The sequence below is a fragment of the Arachis hypogaea genome, chromosome 7 (assembly GCF_003086295.3).
Source record: "Arachis hypogaea cultivar Tifrunner chromosome 7, arahy.Tifrunner.gnm2.J5K5, whole genome shotgun sequence".
Lineage (NCBI taxonomy): Eukaryota > Viridiplantae > Streptophyta > Magnoliopsida > Fabales > Fabaceae > Arachis > Arachis hypogaea.
In genome coordinates this window covers 4,095,443-4,122,230 of record NC_092042.1, presented here as the reverse complement: position 1 = coordinate 4,122,230, position 26,788 = coordinate 4,095,443, and the positions used below count along the sequence as shown (strand labels likewise).

At 31.7% G+C, this 26,788-nt stretch overlaps 2 protein-coding genes and 1 pseudogene across 2 annotated transcripts; all 3 read right to left on the bottom strand.

Annotated features, from left to right (window-relative positions):
- Positions 1 to 147: 147 nt before the first annotated feature.
- Positions 148 to 5,177, bottom strand: LOC112702086 (uncharacterized protein At3g49140). The gene is made up of 12 exons (XM_025752983.3): positions 4,805 to 5,177; positions 4,433 to 4,532; positions 3,703 to 3,928; positions 3,447 to 3,549; positions 3,260 to 3,324; positions 2,677 to 2,793; positions 2,473 to 2,571; positions 2,161 to 2,314; positions 1,642 to 1,751; positions 1,360 to 1,500; positions 1,005 to 1,100; positions 148 to 703 (listed from the first exon to the last, which is right to left on the bottom strand). The coding sequence occupies exons 1-12, from the start codon at positions 4,851 to 4,853 to the stop codon at positions 608 to 610; spliced, it is 1,356 nt and encodes a 451-aa protein (XP_025608768.1). The 5' UTR covers positions 4,854 to 5,177; the 3' UTR covers positions 148 to 607.
- Positions 5,178 to 5,863: 686 nt separating this feature from the next.
- On the bottom strand, positions 5,864 to 6,562 carry LOC114924298 (uncharacterized). The gene has a single exon (XM_029288230.1). It carries the CDS (start codon positions 6,560 to 6,562, stop codon positions 5,864 to 5,866), a length of 699 nt encoding a protein of 232 aa, XP_029144063.1.
- Positions 6,563 to 12,142: 5,580 nt separating this feature from the next.
- LOC112702085 (probable polygalacturonase) lies at positions 12,143 to 17,571 on the bottom strand (annotated as a pseudogene).
- Positions 17,572 to 26,788: the final 9,217 nt, after the last annotated feature.

Sequence of the window (26,788 nt, the reverse complement as noted above, 5' to 3'; positions counted from 1 at the left end):
ATTAGGAGGGCATTTATTTGGCTAGAATTATGCTCTGACAGAAATCAGGAATGAAAATAGTAACTCAAATTTGGTTGGGTATTACAATTTTTGTACAATAGTGTTACTCTTATAATTGTGAAAACATAATATAAAGCCATACTATAATTTCTGTAAAGAAGAAAACCCTTGGCACCACTTATTATTCTTATTATTGTCAGGAAAAAGAGGTTACAATTTTTTGGAGTTTTGAACTAAGTAGAGAAGTGAAAAGGAAACAAGTTAGCAACCACCTTAACCCTTTTACAACCTGAAATAGATGCCAATGGGGGTTGGTTTAGCCAGCAAGGATCAAAAGACCATGGTGAGTTTTGATTCTTGCATACAGTAATCCCCCTTAGTAAAGTGGGCAATGCCCTTAACTTCCTTTTTCCCTAAACTTCATGATATAGATGAAAAATTGAGGTATAGGACTAACCTGGAAATAATGTACAAATTATAGACCTATTCATACATCTTAATGTACATCTTAATTGCTCCGGATCAGGCTCTAATTAAGGCAGAAAGAAAAGGAAAATCAGAAAATAAGGACCAACTCAGCTTAGGGATAGTCTACTCTTGGCGGATTCTAAGCACTCCGCCATGACTTCACACACTTCTTTCGGCGAGATCGGGGAAACAAAAGTTGCCGAATCTGTTTTTCAGCTACAGATACAGAGTTGGCCTGCAAATGGAAAGAGGAAAAAATCCATTTATGAGTTTGAAAAGGGATCACAAGAGAATGAGAGACACTTTTCTTTAACCAAACTCGTATCCATGACTTCACAAAAGCTTATATGAGAAGGGTCAATTAGATGGTGCGCAATAATAACCTACGTGGTGGTCTCAGATTTTCTAAACGATTGTAAATAAACTATCTAAACCACTGTTATTTGTGTTAGGCAAGAAGTTCAACTAAGAGGATCCATGACATCAGAGAATCAACCAAAAAAAATATGCATTTGATTTAAACCTAAGATGCTTACCTGCACTTTGAATGGAAAGCGATGCGTTTTCACTTCTGACCCTTTGAAAACTCTAACATCCATGCCTAGGCTGTCAACCCCAATTAAGCAAGCTCCCTGAAAGCCAAGTAACAAAATGAACTAAATAAATCAGCAAAAACCTATTAAGTTTCATTACCTTGAGTCAAATTAGTTTCTCAAATATAATGGTTGTATAGCGTAAATTTTCATTAAGCTGTTTCAAAGACTTTTGTGACAATATGTTATATAGGCATTTTATTCATCCTTTTATGGACACTATATGTTTCAAACTGCATGTTAATTTTAAAGAAAGACAGTAACCAAAGAAGGATAAAATGTTGAAAATATGGATTACCTCAATATCAAGACCCTTCTTTTTGCAAAGAGCTTTAAGAGCATCATCACAGTTTTGGTTGAAGTGTTCCAGAATTGCCAAAGAAGAGTGCACCAGAATATCGGGTTCAGCATCTTGAAAATCTAGCAAATTAATATCGGACTGCAAATATTTTGGGTAGGCAGAACATTCATAACTTGTAATTAAGAATAGCTCTGTACACTTTCTGTTCTCTAAACAAAACTCCAAATTGTAGAGATAACATTATTCAGCATATGTATGAAGCCAGTTTGAGATACATGCCTGACATCCATACACAGAATATAACTTGATTTTCAGGATCTCCAATCGATATAGTGTCAACCCAGAGTCTCTTTGATCACTAAAACTCTTTGAGCGTAATTCTTCAGTGTCTAAAAGTTTAAAAATGAAAAAAGAAAATCAAGTTTGAAAGACAAGTTATGTATGATTCTGTATTACAGAAAGTAAGATTTCATACACTGGTTGGAAAGAGGGGAATCTGCCTTTGCTAGTGATATACTCATAGGATTGCAATGATAAATAACAAGCATGCATTGTAGGTATTCCTACACTAGATTGGCATCCTAGGAAAGAGTGGTTGAAACTCAACCAACTTCTATGAAGTTTTGAATGTTTAATAAAATAAATACACAACTTCACTCAACTACACAAGATCTTTCTGCAACAATTTTAAAGTACAACTTTAAAAAGTTTCTCATGGAAAAACCATAATGACTTTATAGCAAATCATAAACAAGAAATCAGATGATCCAGAATATCAAGATTAGAAAAACCAGATACCTGTACGTTCCAAGTTGTATCCATCCACATCTTCGGGGTGACATATCATTCTCAGATATGACTCTTCGTCAACAAAAGCAGGTCTAAGATACCCCAAAATAGAAACACCATTTGAAGGATGGTTCATTTTCTTGACATATTCCATGTTCAAAGCCTGCATAAGAATTTTACAAAGATTCAATATCATTTCTTGAAACTATTAGTAATCAGTTCTACCATGCAACACGAAAAAAAAAGGACAGAGGAAAGAAAAGTTTTTTCCTTTTTTATTTGGGGAAAGGGGGGGGGGGGGGGGAGGGGAGGGGAGAGAACCTTTGTTAAGCACTTGGAAAAGTAAATAGGATGAACAATGCTGGTAGTATCTGGCAGCCCCCAATTCACTGGGAAATTAGATTCTTCCATCTCCAGAACCTGTTACCAGAAAATAACATTGTAAATTTTGTGCATACAATAGAAGTAAGTAGTAGCTAGAACAACTAATAACATTATGTAAGCTAAGCATTTGAAAATGCAAACCTCAACATAGTCATCATCAAATGGGAATTCCTCATTGCTTCCAGCATCAAAAAGGTCATATTGACTAGCTGTTCTTCTATTATCATATATGGGAATGTCCATTCCAATCAAAGCATTCTGAAGAGAGTCAAATCTTGAACGTCAATTTCACAACCACAACTTCGATGAAATAAATAAGGCTACTCTTAGGGACTTGGGTATTATGGGGTGCCCAAAGTCCTGCATCAAGTAGTATGGGATGCTTAATGTTGTATTTAAGGAGTGATTCTTCCGCCTTAATAGCTAACTTTTAAGGTGTAGTTTCCCACTTTCCCTATGTACTTAACAGTGGTATCAAAGTTTTTGTTGTGGTCAGTGTTGATAGAGTGAAGTTGCCATGGACATCGGTTCTCCAGGGGTGGTGTATTGTTGACTTGGGTATTATGGGATGTCCAAAGTCTCACATCAGATAGTATGGGATGTTTGATGTTGTATTTAAGGAAAGTGGTTTTTTCCTCCTTAATAGCTAGCTTTTAAGGTGTAGTTTCTCAGTTTCCTTAGGTACTTAACAATTACCCTTCAAACATGGCCGCAAAGTTCTTACCACTGGGTTATCTGCACCACGATCCTCCAAAATGTTTGCGTCTTCAGAGATTATGAAATATATGTCTACACAGAAAAAGGCAATAGAAAGCTTAAGCATTCAGTGATTAAATTAATGTTAAATCATTAAATAATGCAAGCACATGATAATTCACATTTCACACACACACGCACACATATATACAAACCTCCATAATCATCAACAAGATATTGAAACTCAGACCATGAAATCTGTTCATGTGGTTCAGAGTGTACAGTTCCAGGAAATACCAGCAAAGCATTTCTATTAGCCTAATACATACAAAAAGGTCAAGTTGATATAAGCATACAGATGCTTCAATATGTCCAGCAAATGAAATGCACTAAATTATGCATCTAAGGGGAAAAAAGAAGAGAGAGGGAAGGGGGGGGGGTGGAGAACAAAAAAAGTAAATAGCCACAAACCTCAACAGTGTTTCTTGCTGTCTCAGCAGGAGAGAGTCTAGCTGGGCGAGTATTGTGGGAAACTTTCAGTTCTTCAAGAGGATGATAACCTTGTTTATTCATGTAATTAGATGAATCCGGTACAGAATCTGAATAGTCTGCAGCAACACAAACCTTTGAAAGGCACAGATCGTGGCCCATAGACAGCCAAAGGAAGTGTGATGATCCAAAAACTGAACTTTTGCCTCTAAAGATAACCAAAACGATTTTCAGTAAACAATGCAAGTTATATCTTCCAGGAACAATAACTTCCTAAAGCTAAGATTAGAAATGTGACGATAATGAACCGATATAACAAAATGCAGACACACATTTTGATTTTGTCAATTGCCACTGAATAACATTGGATGGATATTTGGTTGCAGAATCAAGAGAATAAGGCCAACCGAAAATATTGTTGTGATATGATCAATAATTATATTACTAATTTAAAACTATAACATTCTTATTTTCATGATCCTAGGTGGTTCCTCTTCAAATCATGTGAAATGCCATAAAATTACTTGGATGAGAGAATTCAAATCTTGCAACAACAACGACGAGAACAACATATAGTTAATAACACATGAATATTATGTTCATGTGGATCAAGGGTGAGCAGTTACACTCATATCAGCAAGAGAACAGTGAGCAGATCAATCTTTTCTGTGAATAAGGATAGATATTAGATAACCGTTACTCATGTAAGCACCTCATGCCAGTAAAGTCATGCACTCTTCTACCATCAATAGGAGATTTCATTGAATTGCTCGTGGTTCCATTTCCACATGATATTGAATGACATATCCCTTCTGCAATTAAGTGTACAACAAGTATTATAAAAAAACTCGATCATTCAAAACTCAATCAGCCCCAATAGTTACCTAACACTCCCACAACTAATTTTATATAGTTTCATTACATTACATGAGCTTCTCTATGCTCTGCATTCTGTTTTTTTTTTTCTTAACAAATAATCCAAATCTCAAATTTCACAGAACACCCCCCCCCCAAAAAAAAAACTTTTTTTTTTTATAATTTTCAAGTTGACGAGTTGGGTTTTGAGCAACGGGGAAAAAATTACCAGAGGGGAGAGAAGAAGCAGCAGCAGCTGCAGCGGCAACAATAGCCATCAGAAGAGAGAGAGAGAGAGAGAGAGAGAGAGAGAGAGAGAGAGAGAGAGAGAGAGAGAGAGAGAGAGAGAGAGAATGCGATGATATGAAGATGATGTGTTTGTTGTTTTGTTTATGTGACAGAGACAGTGTTGAGAAAGGAAAGTGAAATTGCTGCTGAAACGGCCATAGGGTTGTGTCGTTTTCTGGAGTTGGAAGGTGGAATTGGAACCTCAAAAACTGAAAGGTGTGAGCTTTAAGCTTTAATGGTTCCGAAAGTGTTGCAGAGTTGAAAGTTTGGAGCTACGTTTGTTTCTTGTTTGTGTTCTAATTGCGGCTGTACCTACTGCTGCCACTCCCCACAGATTCCGAATATGCCAAATTGCCAATTTTCTTTTCGTTTTTTTTTTCGAAATTTTAAATTTAATACATAAAATATTTTTTTTATAATTATTTAATGGGTAAAAAACGTAAACAAGCCAAAGAGAGAACAATTTGACACAAATAAGCCAAAACAAAATCTGATTCATCAGTCAACCAAAGCACATTTCTATGTAGTTCGAACCAATTTGGTTCAAATTCAATTTCCATATAATTCGAACCAATTAGGTTCGAATTACACATTGTAAACGTTTGCCACATAATTCGAACCAATTAGGTTCGAACTCCAACTCTATAATTCGAACCAATTAGGTTCGAATTAGAGTGAAGAAATAGCCACCAAGTAATTCGAACTAATATGGTTCGAATTACTAAGAATTCGTTCCACACAGCAATTTAAGTTACGAACATAGTTTCTGCATCATGGCTTAATAAAACTCGCACAGTTATTTATTCCGGTGTGCATTAGACATACATTTCGTTTAAAACTGCGGAGACATAACATATTCATTAACTAAAATCCCATTCAAAGTACATCACACTAACGTTAACAAATTCTATCAGTCACCAACTACAAGTAAGAAAACTGATAATAGTGGAATCTAAACGCGAAATTGAAAACAACAAAAGTACCAAAGCCACCAATACACCTAATCATGCCCCCGTGTGTGCTCTGCTCCTCCGAGCTGTGGGCAACTCCGGCGTGTGTGGCCGGGCTGCCGACAAAGCCCACATCTCTTTGGCCGGTTCGGATCTACCTCGTCCATATTGATCTGTATCCGAGTGGACCTCGGACGACGCTCTCTCGCACGCTTCTTATTGGGGTCAGGGATGACAGTCGGCCCGTCATATGGTGGCCAGAAACCCTCCGGAATGGGAGGTGTGAAACCCATCCGATACACACTGAAGACCGAACTAAGACGATACACCTGGTGGACGTAAGGCTCCCATGTAAGCCGTGAGTAGGCACAGCATGCTAGTGCATGGGGACATGGGAAATGAAGTGTCTGGAAGTATCCACAGTCACATGTCTGAAATGCAAGCGAGACTCTGTAGCTACCCAGTGAGAAAGAAACAGTCGGAGTTGTCTCGGCGACAGTGAACTCGGAGTTATCTCTGTCGTACACAGTAACCGTGAAGCACCTAGCCGTCTTCAAGCTGGCCTCTATACACTTCACCAAGTGCTGACTAAATTGTTGTCCGGTTCCCATCTGCGCCTCAGCCTCTCTCCCTTTGCGAACAAATATTTCGGCCAACCTTCCGTATGTTGCCTTCACCAGCGAGCACACAGGAAGGTTTCTAACACCCTTGAGGATCGAGTTCACACACTCAGATATATTCGTCGTCATGTGTCTGAATCTACGCCCCTCATCACAATGCTATGTCCACAACGAATACTCAATCCGGTTCGCCCAGTCATACATCGCCGGGTCTTCGGACCTAAGAATATCAAACCAGTAATGGAACTCGACCTCGGTCTTAGCGTACGCCGCATTCACAAGTAGCCTCCTTGCGTCTTTGCCCTTGAAGGTGAGGGCAAAATTTGCCGCAACATGTCGAATGCAGAATGCCCGGTATGCAGATGGAGGTAACCAGCCTCCGTCAGGAGCCTCAAGCGCGGCCTTGATGCCGTTATGCCTGTCCGAGATAACCAGCAGACCCGGTTGCAGTGTCACATGCTCACGCAGGTGGGAGAGAAAGAAGGACCAGACTCAGCATTCTCACCATCGACTAATGCGAATGCAACAGGGAGTATGTTGGAGTTTCCGTCCTGTGCAATCGCGACAAGCAACGTTCCCCCATACTTAATGTGTGTAATTCGAACCTAATTGGTTCGAATTATAGAGTTGGAGTTCGAACATAATTGGTTCGAATTACATGGAAACTGAGTTCAAACCAAATTGGTTCGAACTACATAGAAATGTGCTTTGGTTGATTGATGAATCAGATTTTGCTTTGGCTTATTTGTGTCAAATTGTTCTTTCCTTGGCTTGTTTACGTTTTTTACCCTTATTTAATTATATCTGTTATTTTAAAGTATTATTTTTGCGACAAACATAAAATAGAGTTACTTTCACGTTTAATATTTGGGTATATAAAACTTTTGAACGTTTTTAACTGAAAAAACAGAAACAAAAGGATGTGGTTGAGGAAAAAGAAAATAGAGGTGTTCATGAATCAGATTCAATTCGTATATTCACGGTGTTTATCCAAATTCGATCTAAAAATTATGGATATCAATCTGATTTACAAAACTATTGAATTGGATTCAATCCACACGCTAATAGAATTAAATTGCGGATTTTATATATGTATCCACGTATCCGCAAATCTACAAAAATAAATAAATAAATAATTAAATATTAATTTTATGTTTTATTCCAGAGCTTTAACCCTTAGAAGAGTTTGAGACAAGAGAATTTCATGCCCCGTTATCTCTTTGTGTTTTGTATGGAGTGTCTTGCTTGTTTTATTGTTCATTAAATTTCTCAAGGCTCGTGGATACCGATATCAGTTTTCAGATATGACCCGAAAATATCTTATTTGATATTTGCTGATGATCTACTGCTATTCTGTAAAGCTACGAAAACTCAGGTAGAGGAAGTTATGAAGTGCATGGACTTTATTCTCCAAAGTATCAAGCCTGCGGATGAATCTTAGTAAGTTTAGGGTTCAATGTTCAAAAAATATTTCTGTGAGAAGGAAGAAAATGCTCTCATGAGTCTCTAGTATTCATTTTTGTCAAGACTTGGAAAGGTACCTAGAAGTTAATATTAGGCATGAAAAGTCTTTTAGGAGGTCGATTCAAGAAGTCAATGAAAAAATTCAGAACAAGTTTGCTAGTTGGAAGGGGTGTCTGCTGAATAAGACAGAAAGATTTTGTTTGGTTAAGTTGATAATAACTTCTATTCCGATCTATAACATGCAGTTATTCTCCTTCTAAAGTATGCATGTGAAAAAATTGATTTGTTGATGCAACAGTTCTTATGAAGAGGCCATAATAATGGGAGAGAGTTGCCATTGGTTAAGAAAATAGCTATTACTCCCAAAAAAGTAGATGATTTAGGTGTAAGATATACATACTGTGCTAATCTGGCACTTCTTGGCAGGTTGGTTTGGGATTGTTTCAACAATAGAAACAAACTGTGGGTGCAGTTTGTGATGTAAAAATACTTCCAAAATTCGAATTGTTTTGGTGGTAGTCATGGATAGAATGCGTCGCCCACTTGAAAGAACATTCTTAAAACATATGAGGCTCTTAAATATGGGTTTAAGTGGAATACAGGGGATGTGTAGCAATCCATGTAGTATGATGAATGGATCCCGTTTGAAAGGCTTTATGATATTATTTCCTATGCTCACATATCTGAGTCATAATTTGTAGTGGCTGATTTGTAGCGTGAACCGCGTGATGGATCTTAGGTGGTAGATACGCTTGCTAAGACAATTCCTCTTGCAATTATACAATTCATTTGCGGCTTTTCCTACCTAAATTCGGCGGACCTCGATCTGGGGTGGAGTTGATGGCCTACAAGGGCAAAAGGGTACAGAACAAGAGAAGGTTACAATGGGTTGTTAAAACATAAAGTGAATTGGAATAGAAATAGTGATTGGAGTTGGATTTGACATTTAAATCTTTCAAAAAATATCAAATTCACTATGTGGATTGGACTTTATAACACTCTCCCGATGGAGGCTTTCTGATTCAAGCGACATCTAGCTAGTTCGGATTTATACCAGAAATGCAATACAGTTTAGGAGACAATTGAACATTGCATGTGGGACTGTGTTAAATCCAATAGTCTTTGACAAATGTTAGACCCTCGCTTTATTGACTCGTTTGAAGGTACCTCCATTGAGGCTTAGTTTAAAAAGGTCGTGCCTGGTAATGAGGTTCTTTTTAGGGTTGAAGTAATAATTAGGTCAGAGCCTAGTAATGTTCTCCAACAAATCATCACTTCTGATTTAGGAGGTGTTTGTTTTGGTTTTTTTTTTTTTTTTGTTTAGACACAAAAAAATCAACTAATTATTATCATATATCTTGTATTATTTTATTTTTATTATTTAAAAAAAATATGTTTAATAATATTTTAAGAATAAATATATTTAAAGGAGTGAAAAAATAATTTTATTGATATTTTTTAATAAAAATAATCTTTTTAAATAATTTATATATTTTGTGGATATATCCGAAATCCGATCCGATAATTTTAGTGTGGATTAGATCGAAATTTTGGTCATATTCGATCCGATTCGCGTTTATTTTTAGCAAAAAAAACAATGAGCCCTATTTTTTTGAGTTGAAATTTGGTTGAAAAAAAATATTTGTGTTCGTATTCCATGTATTTTAAATCATGTTCGTATTACATATATATAAATCTCTCATAATTCTTTTTACAATTTAGAAATAACTGCTTACGCTTATAAAAAATAAAAATTACTCTAGTTTGGCCTGATGCTAATTTTTTTATCCTTTGTTTGAACAGACTTATAAAAAACTTTTGAAAAGTAGTTTATAAAAAATTAAAAATTTGTTTTTAAAACATAATTTTTTAAAAATGGTAACATCTATGTTTGATAAATTAAATTAAAAATAATTTTTAATAAACACAAATAATAATAAATATATTTCATAAAATAATTTTAAAATTTAAAAATATTATAATAGATATTAATATATAAAATTATATTAGACTTTTTAATTTTGATAAATACAAATTCTTTTTAAAAAGTTCCATCTTAAATACTTTCAAAAGTACTCCTATTTTTTAAAAATTACAAATACAAACATAAATCTTTTTTATTTACTAAATACAAAATAAAAAAACTTTGTGCTTTTCAAAAAACACAAACACATTTTAAAAAAAATTTACCAAACCAAAATTTATATTCAAGTAAGCAATCATCCAATCACTTCCCTAATGTCCTTGGCACATAGATTATATGACATTTGATGCAGCATTTTTGTTATATAACATGTGATAAGACTTTCTTTGAGATATAGTGCTCACTTATAAATATGACATTAATCATCTCTCTATATTTTGTGTAATATCAATAACTAATGTCAAAAGAAAAGGAGCATACTTTACCCTTAAATTCACCCTTGAATTCATCAATTGTTTCCAGTCATATTTTGGTAACCAGTCCATCGAAAATTGAAAAATTAATTGAGTGATAATCACTCTTAGTTATCCCTCCTATAAAATACTTACTCTTGAAAAATTCAAATTAATTCATCAATTGCTTCTGTTTTATTTTGTTTAACTCATTAAAGTCAATTCATTATGATGAATTAATTATATCAATTAATTGATTTGAATAGATATTTAAGTATCACACAATTTAAAATTATGTATATTAATTATTTGATTTAATTTTTATTATATATAAATTTAAGGAATAAATTAAAATAAGATAATTTATTACTTATTTAAATTGAATACAACAAATATAAATTAATTTAGTTAAAAATTTAATATTTTCTAATCTTCTATACATAAAAATGACAAAACAAAATTATAAAAATAATCTTTTTATCACTTTTGCTATTTTAATTTTATTTTCTTTGCTTTTTTTTATGTATAATTTTATTTTATATTAACTTTGTTTATTTAATAATAAAATATACTTATATTAATTCTATCATATAATAGAAGTTTAACCCAAGTTCAAAATGCTAAAACAAAAAGAAAACAGTGGATATATGATTAGAGAAAAATGTATAATAATGACAAAATATACTAAAACTGGATTTTTCTCCAACTAATAAAAGTGAGGTGTTAATTTCTCATGAATTCATTTTTTCTCTAAAATAAAATCACTATTTTCTTTTCTAAATTTATTTTAGAAAAATATATTTATTATAATTATATTACAACTAACATTTAACGAATAATGCATGATTATACTAATTTAGAGAAATATTTTTATTATAATTATATAAAATCAATATTTGATACATTATCAACTAATAAAAGTGAAGTGTCAATTTCTCATGAATTCATTTTTCCTCCAAAATGAAAGTACTATTCTCTCTTCTAAATTTATTTTAGAAAAATATATTTATTATAATTATATTACAATATTATAATTAGCATTTAATGAATAATGCATAATTATAATAATTTAGAAAAGTAAAATAAAGTCCAGTAATTTATCTTCTGACTGCACACGTGTATAGAATAACTTTTAAGAATGAGTCATGTATAGTAAATACGGTCGATAATTGTAAAAATGTATACTAACATTGATATAATATTATTTCACGTATATGTTTTGCAGGCATCAAAGAAAAGTGTTAAGTTGTTTTTTAGTAGATTTAGATTATTTATTGTTTATTAGAGAATTTTATGCATTAGAATTCTCTAATAATTTCTTATTTATTTTGAGCTAATTTTGATATGTTCTTACTTGATAGTAAAACAACATATAAAACTTTGTTGGTGGGTCTAAATATTATTAAGTTATTTATGGTCACATTGAGTATATATGTTTGATTTATTGAAGAAAGTAAATTACTAAAACTAATTAATAACTATTTTAGAGTTAATATATTTAACACTAGCTTAAGAAAAAACAAATAATACATAACATGTATATTTTTATTAATCAAATTATTATAATTTAAATTAATTTTAACAAAATAATTTAAAATTATAATTTCAATTTTATCACGTGCATGACACGGGTGATTAAACTTGTTTTGTGTAATATCAATAACTAATGTCAAAAGAAAAAGAGCATACTTTACCCTTAAATTCACCCTTGAATTCATCAATTGTTTCCAGTCATATTTTGGTAACCAGTCCATCGAAAATTGAAAAATTAATTGAGTGATAATCACTCTTAGTTATCCCTCCTATAAAATACTTTATGAATTCATCAATTTCATTCCCCTAAGTATCTAGTAAAAATGCGGAAATTAATTGAAAGAAAGAGTTCAATCCTCTAATTTTGATTTCTCGAAATTTGAGATCCCTATGCATGTACATACATGTAGTCCAATGGGAACAAGTTACAAGTATGTGCTTTATCATAAATCATATATTCATATGAGTTGAGAAGATTTTTCTTTCACGATAATAAATAAATCAATATGAGAAGCACTTAGTTACCACTATTAATACTTGATTAGGGGGAAAATCCTCCATCAACATAAACTCATGAAAAATTGCCACATGATCCAGATTGTTGGCTAATCAGCTCAGAACAAGGCCAAGGGCTAACCTGATGAGCAACACCAACCACATCAGAACACTGCCAAGGTGGTGTTCTAGGTCCTGTCTCCCCATGAAGGTTGATATCAGATAAACAAACCTCAGTGAAAGGTGCTTTATTCAACCCTTTTATCAAGCCAGCTTGAAGAACCTTCACACCCCACACATTATTGATAGTTATGCCCTTCACAACTGGGAGAGCGTTAGGGTCAAACCTGTCATCAGGATGGCCCCCAACATCCCCAGAAATCTTTATTCCCTTCCTTGCATCCTCTATATACACGAGACACTGTTATGTTATGTATAAGCCCTCCCCTGCCTGTGTTAGTCTTGACATGGATGCCTACTCCCATCTTGAAAAGGTTGATGTGTTCGGCGAGCACATTCTCCACCCCGCCGGAGGTTTCACTGCCGACTGCAATGCCGGAAAATGGAGATGAACCAGTTACACGCCGGATGGTAATGTCGGAGCTAGGGCGACCATAAGCAATACCGTATTCGTCCCAACCACTCTTCACAGCCACAAGATCATCTCCAGTAGATATATATGAGTCCTCTATGCAGACATTTGAACTTGAATCTACATACATGAATCATATATATTATATAAGATTAAATCAAAACAAGGATAATCTTACTTTTCAAACAAGGTAACAATCCACTAACTGAACTCGTGGAATAATCAATGTTCATAATCCCCATATTTTTTCATGTCCTGTATGAGACAATGCATTGTTTATCTTAGAAAGAAAAGGTACAACAACCAATATGTAAAACTCACAATAATACAACAATAATGAGGTTCATTAGTCCTTTGATTGTTTATTATAATATACAAACCTGGATCAATTCCATCAGTATTAGGAGAGTCACGTGGGGCCAAAATAGTGGTGAATCTTACGACGACATTGCTGGAAGGAAGCAAGAAAGTTTCGAATCAGATTTCAAGGTAATGGCTAGTCCAAGCCGCCACAAGCAACAAAGTAACAAGAGCATGAACTATTAAGTAATAGTACAAACTTATAAGAATTGGCCATAATCATGTTAAACCAACGTTAGAAAGAAAAAGATAACTCTTCATGACCTATATACTTGACCAATACCTGCAGTAAACTGGATGTATGTTCCAGAAGGGAGAATCCTTGAAAATCACATTTGAAATTATAATATTTTTGGAGTTCACAAATTCAACAAGGTTTGGTCTGGTAAACTTAAGTGTTTGCTTTCTCCACATGTTCCACCACACTTCTCCTTGACCATCAATTGTCCCGTTCTCCCCTATGAACATATAAATATCGATAAGAAAGAGAATCAGTCCAGTTTTTACATGATAGCTCAAAGACTTAAAATAACCGGAGAAGCGTACTGCTCCATATGCAATCAATAAAATTATGACCATGGAATACAAGGCTTTTCCAGCATGCAATTTCCTTTTACTCCTCTTAATTATTCTAGATATCATGCTTTATATACTTATAAAAAGTTATATGGTGCACTCAGTGGTATAACTATATAAAATGAAAATTTGATTTAGTATTAAGCATTAGCAACATATTTTTTCATAGTTTCCTCCGAAGATATTGAATATTATTAGATACAAACCTGTGATTATCACATCCTCAAGTCCATCTCCATGGAGAAAACTCATATACCTTCCTCCGGGGAGCTCCCTTCCTCTGCCATAAGATGGCAATGGTGCAATCAAGGGCCAAGTTGACAAATCCTAAGGAATGCAAAGAAGAGCACCAATTAGTTTTAGGATCATTGAAGTCATTGTTCATCTGAACTTTTACTTTTAAACCTTCTCTTTTTAATCTCTAACAATGAGCATTGAACTCGGCCTATGTTTACATAGCCAGTGCCAAGCCCAGAAAAATGAGGAGGATTGTGTTAGGCTTACGACAGCTTACGTAAAACTTTGTCGCATCCCAATGCATGGACAGAATGCAACGATGTTTTGATCCATGTAGCCAATCCCATCTAGTGGAAAAAGGCTTTGTGAAGTTTCTAACTATGAGAAATGGAGATTATATTCACATGCTAGCAGAGAAAGCATTTGTTAAGTTTGTTAATTTATTGAAAAAATATATTTTGATATTCAACACTATAATGGTTCATGGATACATATTGAAGGTCCAAACAGACTCACAAGCTTTGGAACTTATACCACCTGGCATGTTGTTGAGTGTGATTGAATATATGTTGATTTTGTGTGTAGCCACTGGCTAGCTGATAACCATGCATTCATGAGGAAGATAAAAATGGATACTTCAATATTGTTTATGCAAGGAACAATGCTAAAGAACTAAGAGTACTCCAACAAGTAATTGACCAAAGTAGTGGTAAAACGTTGCTATTATAAGCTGCCTAAGTTTTAAGTATTACAATGTCAAAATTCCTACGCCTAAGAATAAAGGATTTAATTTCCATGCAACTACGGTGCATAACCTAACGAAATTCAGAAAAGGGGGGGGGGGGGTGTCAAATAATCCCAAATAACTACCAACCATGATTTTTCACCTTCCCAAATTCTATTAGTCAATTTTATAATGTCACATTATACACATTGCTTCAATGAGCAAAGATTGAACAAGTATGAGAAGTGGCTAAAATTAGTCCACCATATATATGGAACCTCCTATAAGTCAGTATCTTATTCAGTATTTACACACTTACTTGTTCATCAAATGAAAAAGACAGCAGTGCCAGCTATCTATGCTGCCCCATTAAATTATTTTTGCTAAAGGCTATAAATGTCATGCACATGCTGCCATGCTAGTGATGAAGACAAAGACCCATCAATATGCTTTTTCAATCTCACCCATAGGAAAAAGGGACCCGCCATAGCAATTATAGATTGTCCGTTTCCAATGAATACGATCCATTATACAATCATCTATGACTTTATAGTACACTGCTACCAACCATATTAATAAACGTGGTCATATGGACCCAAACCATCATGATAACCATATATAAGAAGGAATGCTTTGTAGTAAATTGCTACTGTAATTTTAATCTGTGACCTTAAAATAGTGTTTTCCCATAGAATATTTATTAATGTCATTGGTACTTGTAGCAAAAAATGGACGCTTGTCAAGTATGAATAGAACCAAGACCTCAAGTCTTTTTCTTTCACTGTATTGCCCAGCAAGAGTTTTCACATAGCAATATAATAAACACATACAGACAAGATAACAAATTACAAATAGACCTGCTTAAAGCTAAAATAATATGGATAAACGTCATGTTCAAATATTTTCCAATAAAGTCATTATCCAAAGTTTTTAATTAGAACCTTAGTAATCATAAAACTTGATACTATTTCCTGAAATGTTTAACAGCAACATAAATGACAATAAATATTTATTTTGGGAAAAAAATGTCAAAACGATAGGTTAGGTCATGTGATATTAAATCCAGCCTTAATTAATTTGAACTAATTTACAGCTTCGTAGAGCATTTTACTTAATTAACCTGATCTGTCCTTGACCTATCGGGTTGAAAGATACCGTTGAAAAATCAAAAAACCTTATCTAAAAGCCCACAAAAAAACTTTTAAAAATCTAGTGAAATATTTTTTTTCTATGAAGTCTAAACAAACTTTCAAATGTTAGTCAAAATAAAAGATACCGGTTTAAAAATTAATATTAGAAAAATTATTTTTTTCTGAAAAAAAATGATCGCATCAAATAATAAGAAAGTAAAGGAATTTGTTGATTTTAATATTTACGTGTAAAACTTTTTTTACACTATTCTAAAATGAATAAAAGTAATTAAATTACCTTTCACCCCAATCTAAAAAAGAGAAACCACTTTTATCTATGTAATGTTAAAAGTTACAACAACTCATTGGATGCACTAAAGTCTAACATTATGCATAAACAATAAAACTCTCTTTATTTTTTATCTTCTACATAATTTTATGATTTCCATATCTTATTTGCTTCTATTAGAGTGCACCAATGTCAATCAAACTTAAGGGGTTATTTTTAGTTGTACACAGAATAATTAAACTTGTTTGAATATCTATATATTAAAATACTATTTTACTAATCACATTATAATTTTTTTTTTAAATTATGCTTCACAAATATCTTATTTTCAATGAATACTATAAACTGATCAATGAATTGAAAAAAAAAAATGTTTAATCCTCAAGTTTTAGCTAAGTTTCAATTTCATTTCTATTAATTGAAATAGGAAAAGTATAAGTAGATAATGAAAATATTAAAATATATCGGATGTTTATTTTACTAGGTGTGTGAATGATTATTCTAATATTAAAATTTAGACGGATAACTTGGAGGTGTAATATGTTTTTATTGTATTGATAATTGTTCATATTGTTCAAGAAAGTCATTGATTTCTTAACATAACATATTGAAATATATTATTTAGTTGAAATATATTATTAACTAAAAAGGTTTAATTTTGATATATATAAAAAATGTTTTTCTCATTCCTCCAATCGTATCGTTTTTTTATGAACATTCACGAAATATTTCGAAATCAATGTAAAAATAATTATTTTAGCTATCACATCAAAATTGAATTCTAACTAAAATATTAAAAAAGCGCAGAATCATGTGTCGCATATAATTAGTTAGTTGTAGTAGGAACCTGTGTGGCTCTGATAACGGCACCGGCGGCCAGGTAGAGCGTCATGTGGCTGGTGAGATTGAAAGGCTCCGATACGTAGATGCCAGGTGGCACGAAGAGGACGGTGCCGCCGTTCCTGTGGAGGTGACGGATTCTGTAGACTGCTTCACGGAAAGCCTTGGTGTTGAGAGTAACGCCGTCGCCAACACCGCCGAAGTCCGTTATGGAGATTTTGTCGGTGCGGCGAGGGAAGGGAACGATGTTGGAACACGTGACCACTTCTTCGGCGGAAAGCGCATCGAAGAAGAAGAAGCAGAGTAAGGTTAGGAGCGTTGTTGGAAGAAGCATTTTAGGCTTTTGTGAGTGAGATTTAGAGAGAGAGAGAGAGAGAGAGAGAGAGAGAGAGAAGAAAAAGAATGGTAGATGGTTGTGAAGAGTGAAGGGTGCATTAAAAGTGGTGCTTCATTTGCTTTCTCTGTCTCTGCTGTGTCTTCTCCACATAGAAAAGAATCTAATGCTCTCTATGTGTTTCAAAATTGGTAGAAACTCACGTAAAAAATGTGCTTATGTGAGTTGATATTTAAACATAATTAGATCATTTAAGAATAATTAAATAATTTAATAGATTTAATTAAATTATTATTTAATAATTTTTAAGTATTAATTTTATATAGAAATAATTGTGTATAAATTTTTACTTTTAAATATAATAGGTGAAAATTTAGGTATTATCTTTTGCGTGTGAAATTATTTTTAAATATTAACTTTACGAAAAAATAAATGTATCTGAATTTTTACTAATATATTATCTACTCAATTAATATATAAATAAATTAAAATTAGTTCAGTTTTGAACAAGCAATTAAAAAGATTCAATCATCAATAAAAATACATCGAATTCATTTTTAGATCTAAATAAATTTCAATTAAAAGGAAAAAAAGAAAAAATGTAGCAACAATAGCAATAATAAAAAAAGACGATTGAGAGAAAACACGCAAAGAAAAAAAAGAAATGCAAAGACAAAGAAAAAAGAATAACACGAAAAAGAAGGAATGCAACGACGAAGAAGTATATATTTGCGTTAGTGACACGCTGGTGTAATGAAAGTGGTTTTTGTTGAGTTTGGGCTAACTTTGTTAGATTTGGTTGCCAAAAATACTTGGATGCGTAGCTAGACTAATTAGAAATTTAAAGTCTTTTTTTCTCCTTATAAGAATAAGGGTTAATTACGATTTTGCTTACTAAGGTATAAGTCGAAAATTTTTTATTTCCATTTTTTTTTTCATATAAAATCGTCCTCTAATGGTTTAAAACCAAATTTTAAAATAGTTTTTTTTAGGGGTGGCAAAGCGGGCCAGCCCGCCCTAACCCGTCCCGCCCCGTCCCGCCGAGGCCGCCCCATAAACAGGGTGGACTGGCCCGCCCCGCCAACTAAAATGAGTTCAAAATGCTAACCCGCCTCGCTTTATGCGGATTGGCGGGCTAGCCCGCTTGACTCTTTTTTTTTAAATAAAATTTATTAAAATTAACCAAAAAATAATAATTAAAAAATTAAATACAAATAAAAATAGTCAAATTATAATATAATTTTTTTTACTATTTTTAACTTTAATAAAATTGTTTAAAATAATATTTGTTAATAGAATCATCTTTATTTTAAAAATAAGTTACATAATTTGAGCATATATACGAAATTGTAAAATAAAATAAATAAAGTTAATAACTAAAAGAATAATAAAAACAAAAAATGAAAAAAAAGTGTTTAAAAATTTTATAATTATTAATTTTATAATAATAATCACTCTTTTATTTAATAAAAAAAGAAAATAAAAATCTTCTGCTCGGCGGACCGGCCCGCCCAGCCCTGCCAAAACCCGCCAATTTGGCGGTGCGGGTTTGGCGGGTTTCAAATCCTAGCCCAACCCGCCTTTTTTAGCGGGTTTAGTGGATCGGTCCGGCGAACTTGACCCATTTTGCCATCCCTAATTTTTTTACTTAAATATTAAAATTTTAGACCAAATTATCTATAATAAAAAATTATAAAATAAAAAAATAAGAGAAAAAATATTTTTATTCTTACCAAGGAAAAAAAAAGAAGAAATTGTCTACATCTACTTCTACTTTTATTGTCGTCTTCGTATGATTTTGGTCTCTAAAATAAAAATAATTTTAAAATTAAGTTAAATTTTAGAGACAATGTTATATTAACAAAAAATTAAGACGACAAAATATTTTCGATTTATATTTTAAAAACTAAAATCATATTTAATCCTAACAATAAAGAATAAAGACAAATTCAGTTTTCGTCTATTTTTTCCAAAAGATAATATAATCTCTATTCCAAACAAAAAAATATTTACTCTTAACAATTATTTTTTAGGGCAAGAAAAATTATTTATCAAAAAAATAATATAGAATTCTTTACCTTAACACATATGCCGCTTTATTACAATATTACATATATGGCTTTCTAATTTTAACACATGTAAACTATGAATTAGAGAAAGTTGTTTTTATTTATCGCTCAAATCGTTGAATTGTAGATGAAGATTCAAGACAACCACCATTTTTTTCCTACTTTTTTCGTACTATATTTTTTAATTTAATAAATTAAAAATTAATTTATTACCAATTTAAATTTATTTAAAAATTATTAGCCAATAAATTATTATATATACAAAATACAATTTAAATTACCATACTTATAGTCACAAAAAATTACCGACACTTATTTAAATAAATAAATAAATTAATTATTCGATCAACTCAAATTAATCATAACAACCATTTATTTTATTGATATAAACATTTTAACAATAAAGCTATATATACAAAATTTTACTAATTAAATCTAACCAAATCGATATAAGTTTGACAAAAAAAATGTATGTCTGTCCGCAAATTATTTTTGATATTGGGGTGGAAATGGTGTATTTTAGGATTATGGATAATAAGAGTGTTATTCTCAAATATAAAACTTTTTTTATTTAAAATGTGAAAATCGGACTCTCTGACTCTCTGATTTTTAAATTTTTTTTTAAATCATAACAAATAAATCAGACTCTCCGATTTAATATTTAAAAAATTTTAAAAATTAAGTTACAAAATAATCGGTAGATCGATTAATGATTTTCATATCAAAATAAAACACATGCACACATCAACAAAATTAAATGGCACACATTTATCTTCCATAATAAAAAAGTTTAGCCACGCCTGTCACTTAATTTTTGTCTCTGCATTTTTTTTAACACAAAAATTTTATTACAAATCATATAAATTTAGTTGAAGGCTTGGTTTAAAAACAATTTAAACACCTAACTTTATTGTTAAAAGTAAATATTGACTAAACATCTCATCTAATATAATTTAGAAATAAGAACAAAAATTTAAATAGTCATACTAAATCCAATTAATTTTGACAAACATTAGAACCACAGGATATGAATATCAGGTTAATATTTAAATTTGGTTATCGAAAAATTACACATGAATCAATTTAATTTTTCAATTTAGTATTTAAAAAATAATTACATCATTTAAATTAGTATTTTGATAAAATTGTCATTTATGACTTTTTAATGTGTTACGTGACGTTCAAAAATGAAGAAGATAATAAAAAATGACAATTTTAAAAAAAATTAAATTAATACGTTAAATCTAATCAAATTAACTTATTTATAATATGCAAAAGGAAAAGTCTAGGAGGCAGTAGTTTTATTGAATTTTGGCCAGCATGTAATCAGTAAAAAAAAAATGAGCCATTGGATAAAATCTCACACCAATCTCACACTATCAAATCATCATTAATGGCTAGTTGATGACTAACAATCACAAAAATTACTGGCCCTAGCATTGCTATATGCAAAATATTGAAAAGAACTTTTCTCTTCTATCACAACGGATTATTTATTAATCATATAAGATATATATAAAAATTAGCTATTAAAATAAAATAACATTAAAATATAAAATATATATTAAAAATAAATTAAATTATACATAATAATTGATTTTTAGGTGCAAATAATAAGTTTTGTTATCTATATCATGACTATGTAGATAAGATGAGTTGGGATTTTTTTAAAATAAATAAATTAAATATTTTATTTATCGAAATATACGATTAGAAATGTTTTTATCGAAATATATCGTATATCTTATTTCGTTTATTCTGTAAACGAGATAACACCAAAAAATGAAGTGTATATATCGATTACACTACTGTATAATTATGACGTTTACACTGTAAACGATATACGTTAAAACAAATTTTCAATAGCTATAAAAGGATGTGTAATTCTTTGTATTCTCCACAAATATTTCACTACTTATTTTTTACCTATTCTTTCCGAAAATAAGCCAAAATGTCCAGTAGTAATAGATACTTGGTTGTAAGTGTGTATTCGAATTGTCGTATAAGAAATAGTGATAATGAAGTGACATTTGAGTGTGAGAATTCCATTCTGTTGCATATCCGGCTAGTAAGTTCATTAGCAGAATTGAAGAGTCTGATATTAGGTAGCGTCGGTGGCAGCGGGAGAAAAGAGATCAGAAGGGTGGGGTATAGGTCACTAGTACCGATGGAAAATAGAGTTTTTCAGGTTCATTTGTTTTGACTCTACGACGATGAGCATGTGCGCCTGATATTTGACATCTATGGAAGAATCATGGCGGAGCAAGTGATGAAGCCTTCTGCGGAGGTTGGTGACGTCGGTGGCGGTGGATCTGGATTGTCAAACTTCGTCCAAGATGACCCACCTCTCATACCACCACCGATTCATGTTGCCAGTACAGTGAAAGACTTGGAGGTCGACGGGGAGGACTCCGACGATGAGTATGTTACGGATAGCAACGAGAGCGGTTTCTCCAAGGATGATAATGAGGAGGAAGAGTTTGTACCAGAGACTCTAGTCGAGGCATCGCGTAGGTATCTTCTGTCTCCCCACACCCAATTCTGTCCTTGTCATCTGTACTCAGTCACTATGGTACGTTGGATCTGGACGCAATGCAAGAGAAGAACCTATTTTCCAACATGGGTGAGGAAGATTACAACTTGGACGGTGGTGTGGAGTTAGGGTTGGCCACAGATTCAAAAGCAGAGTTGCAGTAATGCAGGGTGTGAAGAATTATAGCATTTGCAGAAGTGCTAAATACCGAATAGTAGAGTCGAATTGATTAAAGTACCATGTGTGTTGCCGACAACATACAACAGGCTGCCCTTAGAGTCTCAGTGTTGCTCTCTGACAGAATCTCGAATACTGGTAAGTTAAAGATTCATTGTGGTCTATATTCTCAGTTGTCATTATCATACTTGTTGAACCTGTTTACCACCGTTGTTCTATTTTGCTAGGGAGGTGTGTAGGGTGGGAGGAGCGCACACGTGTTTGGCACCCACAATGTCGCAGGACCACCGATAGTTGGACAATAGTCTCATTTGCCATGTCATCCTTCCGTTGATACAATCAAACATGTCCGTCAGCATCTCACTCCTACAAGGTGCAGTTAGGCAGAGCTATCACTTCAAACCCTCGTGTTGGTCCCTGTTTTACTGTGTCATGCCAATCAACCTGTAGACATTTGCAACATTAACCACCATTCAGTCAATCTGTCATAATAATGTTATGTGAAAAATGAAGAATAGTAAAACCAAACTAAACAGTTACCTTACAATCATAAGAAACATGTAAATCCGTCGCTCAGGTGGACACCACTTAGGGAACCTCTGGTATTTCCAAGATACCAGTAGAGGAGTGTATCTGTTGACGTTTGTGGTGGAGCGGTGGGCCGCAGAGCATAAGAAATGGTACGTCCATGCTAGCACCGCAGATTCCTAGGACAAACTTCAGCATCTCTCAAAGTTGTCTAGTAATGGGAGCCACCAGAGATGAACCTGATTATTGGACTTATCAGTCATCAGGTAATCTCCGATCATCAACAGTATGTAGCACCTCGTATACTGTCGAAAGGTGATTGGGTCACCAGTACCAAGCGGTATCTATCAAACACGCTATTGAAGCAATGTCAACTTCAGGGAGAAAGACTCCTTCCTCTGTGCTCCCTGCTGTTGGACTACAGGAGGCCTGACATCGAGTAGTTTCTCAACCAACTCCCAGGCCCCGGTTCCGTACCATGTGTGAAAGTCATGAAAGCAACTACCTACAGGCTCTCCGTTAGTGTGCAGCCCGATGTAGTATGCGACGTCCTATAGGGTGATCGTGCATTCACCCCACGGCAGGTGAAAGGTGTGGGTTTATGGGCATCAACGCTCAACGAATGCTGTGATCAAGGAGTTGTCAAACACAAAATCCTTGAGTGGCAACGCGTCACTAAACTTGGCCTCTCTTAGATACAGGACAATGGCATCCGCTAGTGGAAGTGTGTGACTCACTCTCCTTAAAAGCAGCAGGTTAGACCTCTAGTAAACAATAAAAATACTGAATCAAGAATTAATTTGAGTTATAAGTAAACTATTTAAGCAAATAATTACAAATATTTAAATTATAATTTTATTTACATAAAAAGTTTACTTGAATAATAAAAATGTTTAGTAAAATAATTAACTTACACGTTTGTATAATATAATGCAAATGAAAATATCTCATAAGATAATTAATAACAACACTAATAAATGTCAATTTTATAACCAACAAATACACCATCAAATTGATAACTTAGTTTAAATAACAACAAAATTTTATACAAAAAATAATTTACTCAAATATTTAATAAATACAAACATAAATATTTTGCTACTTGATTAGATTTTTATCAACACTTTTCAATAAAAACGTTCTAAAATATATATTTTGTTAATTAAAATATTTATTTAAAAAAATTCCGATAAAATGAAGTATAAAGTAGTACTCTTATCCATATTTTATTAATCTTAAATTTAAATTAATTTTTGATGCTATATAATAGTTAAAATATCGATTTAATTATTAAAATTTTTTAATATTAAAATTTTAAGTGAATAAAACAATTTATAAAACTTATAGGAAATTTAAAAATTTTATATTTTAAATCTTATTATAATTTTATAATTTACGTATTTAATTTGTTTGTTCGATTTCACATAAAATTTCAAAATTTTTATGCTTGTTTGACACATTTTAAGTTAGAGAAAATTTCACTATCCTCTCCTGTAAGATGCTAAAATGACACTCTCCTCCCCTCTATTTTATAAATGTACATTTTCCTCCCTTCTAACTTTTAAAAAACCTCATTTTTAATCCATTTTAAATTTTTTGTGTTAACTAATGTTAATTTTATCCATTTTTTAAGAAAAAATTATTTTTTAAAAAAATATTCATTAGCAAAAATTTTATTTTTTATTATTAAATTTTGCTTAATCAAATATTCTTTAATAAATTATTTTTTTATTGATTAAATTGTATTTTTAAAAAATTTAATAATTATGTTATTTTTTTAAATACCCTTTAATAATTTTTTAATTATTAAATTATAATTTTACCAAAATTTTTGTTAACAATTTGTTTATATTTTACTATTAATTTTTTGATATCTATATATTATTTTAACATTAAATAAAAAATTTTAGTAAGATTATTTTTCAATATCAATAAATATTAATTGTTATACATATTACCAGTGGTAAGATTTTTTTATTTAATATTAAAATAATATATATTAATATAAAAAAATTAATAGTAAATATAAAAATAATTGTCAACAAAAATTTTAGTAAAATCACAATTTAATAATTAAAAATTATTGAAAAATAGGTATCTTAGAAAAAAATAATTTAATTATTAATTTTTTTAAAAATATTTTGTTAAAAATATAATTTAATTAATAAAAGAATAATTTATTAAAGGATATTTTGGTAAGCAAAATTTAATGATAAAAAATAAAATTTTTGTTAATGGATATTTTTTCAAAAAATAATTTATTTTTTTTTTCATAAAAATGGATAAAGTTAATATTATTAACACAAAAAATTTAAAATGGATTAAAGAGAAGGTTTTTTAAAAGTTAGAAGGGAAGAAAATGTACATTTATAAAATAGAGGGGAGGGGAGTGACATTTTAGCATCTCGCAGGGGAGGGGAATGACATTTTCTCTTTAAGTTATTAAGGTTGCGTTTGTTTACAGAGACATGACACACAAAATCATATTTCGCGGAGGAGATATGGAGAGAGACAGTATGTCTATAGATATTGAATTAGTATATTTTGTGTCCATTCTGATAGGAAGGACACAAAGACACTAACAAGGAATACAACTTATTTTTCATTTGTTTTTATTATTTTTGTTAATTTTTTATAATTATATATTTTTATTATTATATTTTTCATCTCAAATTTTTTGAATGAAAAGAAATTAGAATTTTATAATTTGTTATAGTTTATCACTAAATAAAATATAAAAATATAAAATTTTGTATTTTTGTCCATCAATATCTTATCTTTTTCTATTCTCAATGTCTTATCCTATTCTATTCTAAAAAACACAGCCTAAGTAACCAAAAGGCTTTTTAATTTCAATATGGTACCGAAACTTCTAACAGACGCCGTTATGGGGGAGGGAGGGGAATGACGAGAGTGTGGTGTCAGTGACCACCCAACTCGCACCGTGCGAGTTCCACTAAGCAAATCTCACCGTGCGAGTTCCGTCCAGCAAATCTGACCGTGCGATTGCCACCACCGAAGACACGTGTCGCGTAGCAGGAGCCACCCCAATTCGGTGCCCTTATAACAGCTCCCTCACTCATGCATTAACTTCTCTCACCCTCCGAGACATCACTCTCCCAGCTTTCGTTTTCAAACCTGAAGCCCCCATTGTTATTCATCTTCCTCCTCTCATTTCTGCATGTTTCAATACATGAAAGAATGCCCAAAAAAAATAAAACTAGAGATGTTGATCGACCTGAGCTTCATATCATGCATTATCTCAGTCACTCTGATTATGTAAGTTTTTTTTTAAGGTTTTTAAATTTTTTATTTAAAAGTATTAATGTAAAATATTTATTTGTTATGATTGTTGTTATTAGAAGTGCAAATTAGAAATATCCATAGGATAGAATGATTATTACTATTTTTTAGGATTTATATGTATTTTTTAAGATTTATAGAATTTTTGGAATTAATTTTTAGAATATAAGTATTATTGTTAGTGAAATTATTGTTATTATTTAGTAAGTTTGGGACGTTTTTTATAGAGAGCACGGAAATTTTAGAATGTGAATTTTGAATGTTTTGTATTATTATTATAGTTATGTTTATGTTTAAATATAAATATAAGGAAATTAAAAAAATTGGACCCCCAACGGTTATAATTGTAACTAATATTGAGAATAGGTTTAATTTAATTTTTATAGTTATGTTTATGTTTAAATATAAATATAAGGAAATTAAAAAAAAAATTGGAGCCCCAACGGTTTAATTTAATTTTGAAAATAGGTTTAATTTAATTTTTATAATTCTATTTAAATTATTAAGTAGGTATATTGTAATGAATGAAGGTAAATGTTCTTGTTGTTGTGAGTTAGTCTTAGTTTGGGAAACTATTAATTAATTAGTATGAATGATGTTCCAAAAAGAATTTAGGCATAAAGTAATTGTTATAAATGTTTTTTATAATTCAGTGAAATATCTTTAGTTAACTAATGGTATATGCAGTAGTAGGTGGTTAGTGGGTATTATTACATATTATTCAAGATAAATGTGTTACTGTGGAGAGATTTGATTAGGTATTTATGTATTAGTTATCATTATTATCAATAGTTG

Coding starts and splice junctions, on each gene's coding strand:
- LOC114924298 (XM_029288230.1), bottom strand. CDS start 6,562: ATGACGACGAATATATCTGAGTGTGTGAACTCGATCCTCAAGGGTGTT.
- LOC112702086 (XM_025752983.3), bottom strand. CDS start 4,853: ATGGCTATTGTTGCCGCTGCAGCTGCTGCTGCTTCTTCTCTCCCCTCT. Junction 2,315..2,472: donor TTTCCAAGTGCTTAACAAAG/GTTCTCTCCCCT, acceptor ATTCTTATGCAG/GCTTTGAACATGGAATATGT. Junction 1,501..1,641: donor ATTCTGTGTATGGATGTCAG/GCATGTATCTCA, acceptor AAATATTTGCAG/TCCGATATTAATTTGCTAGA.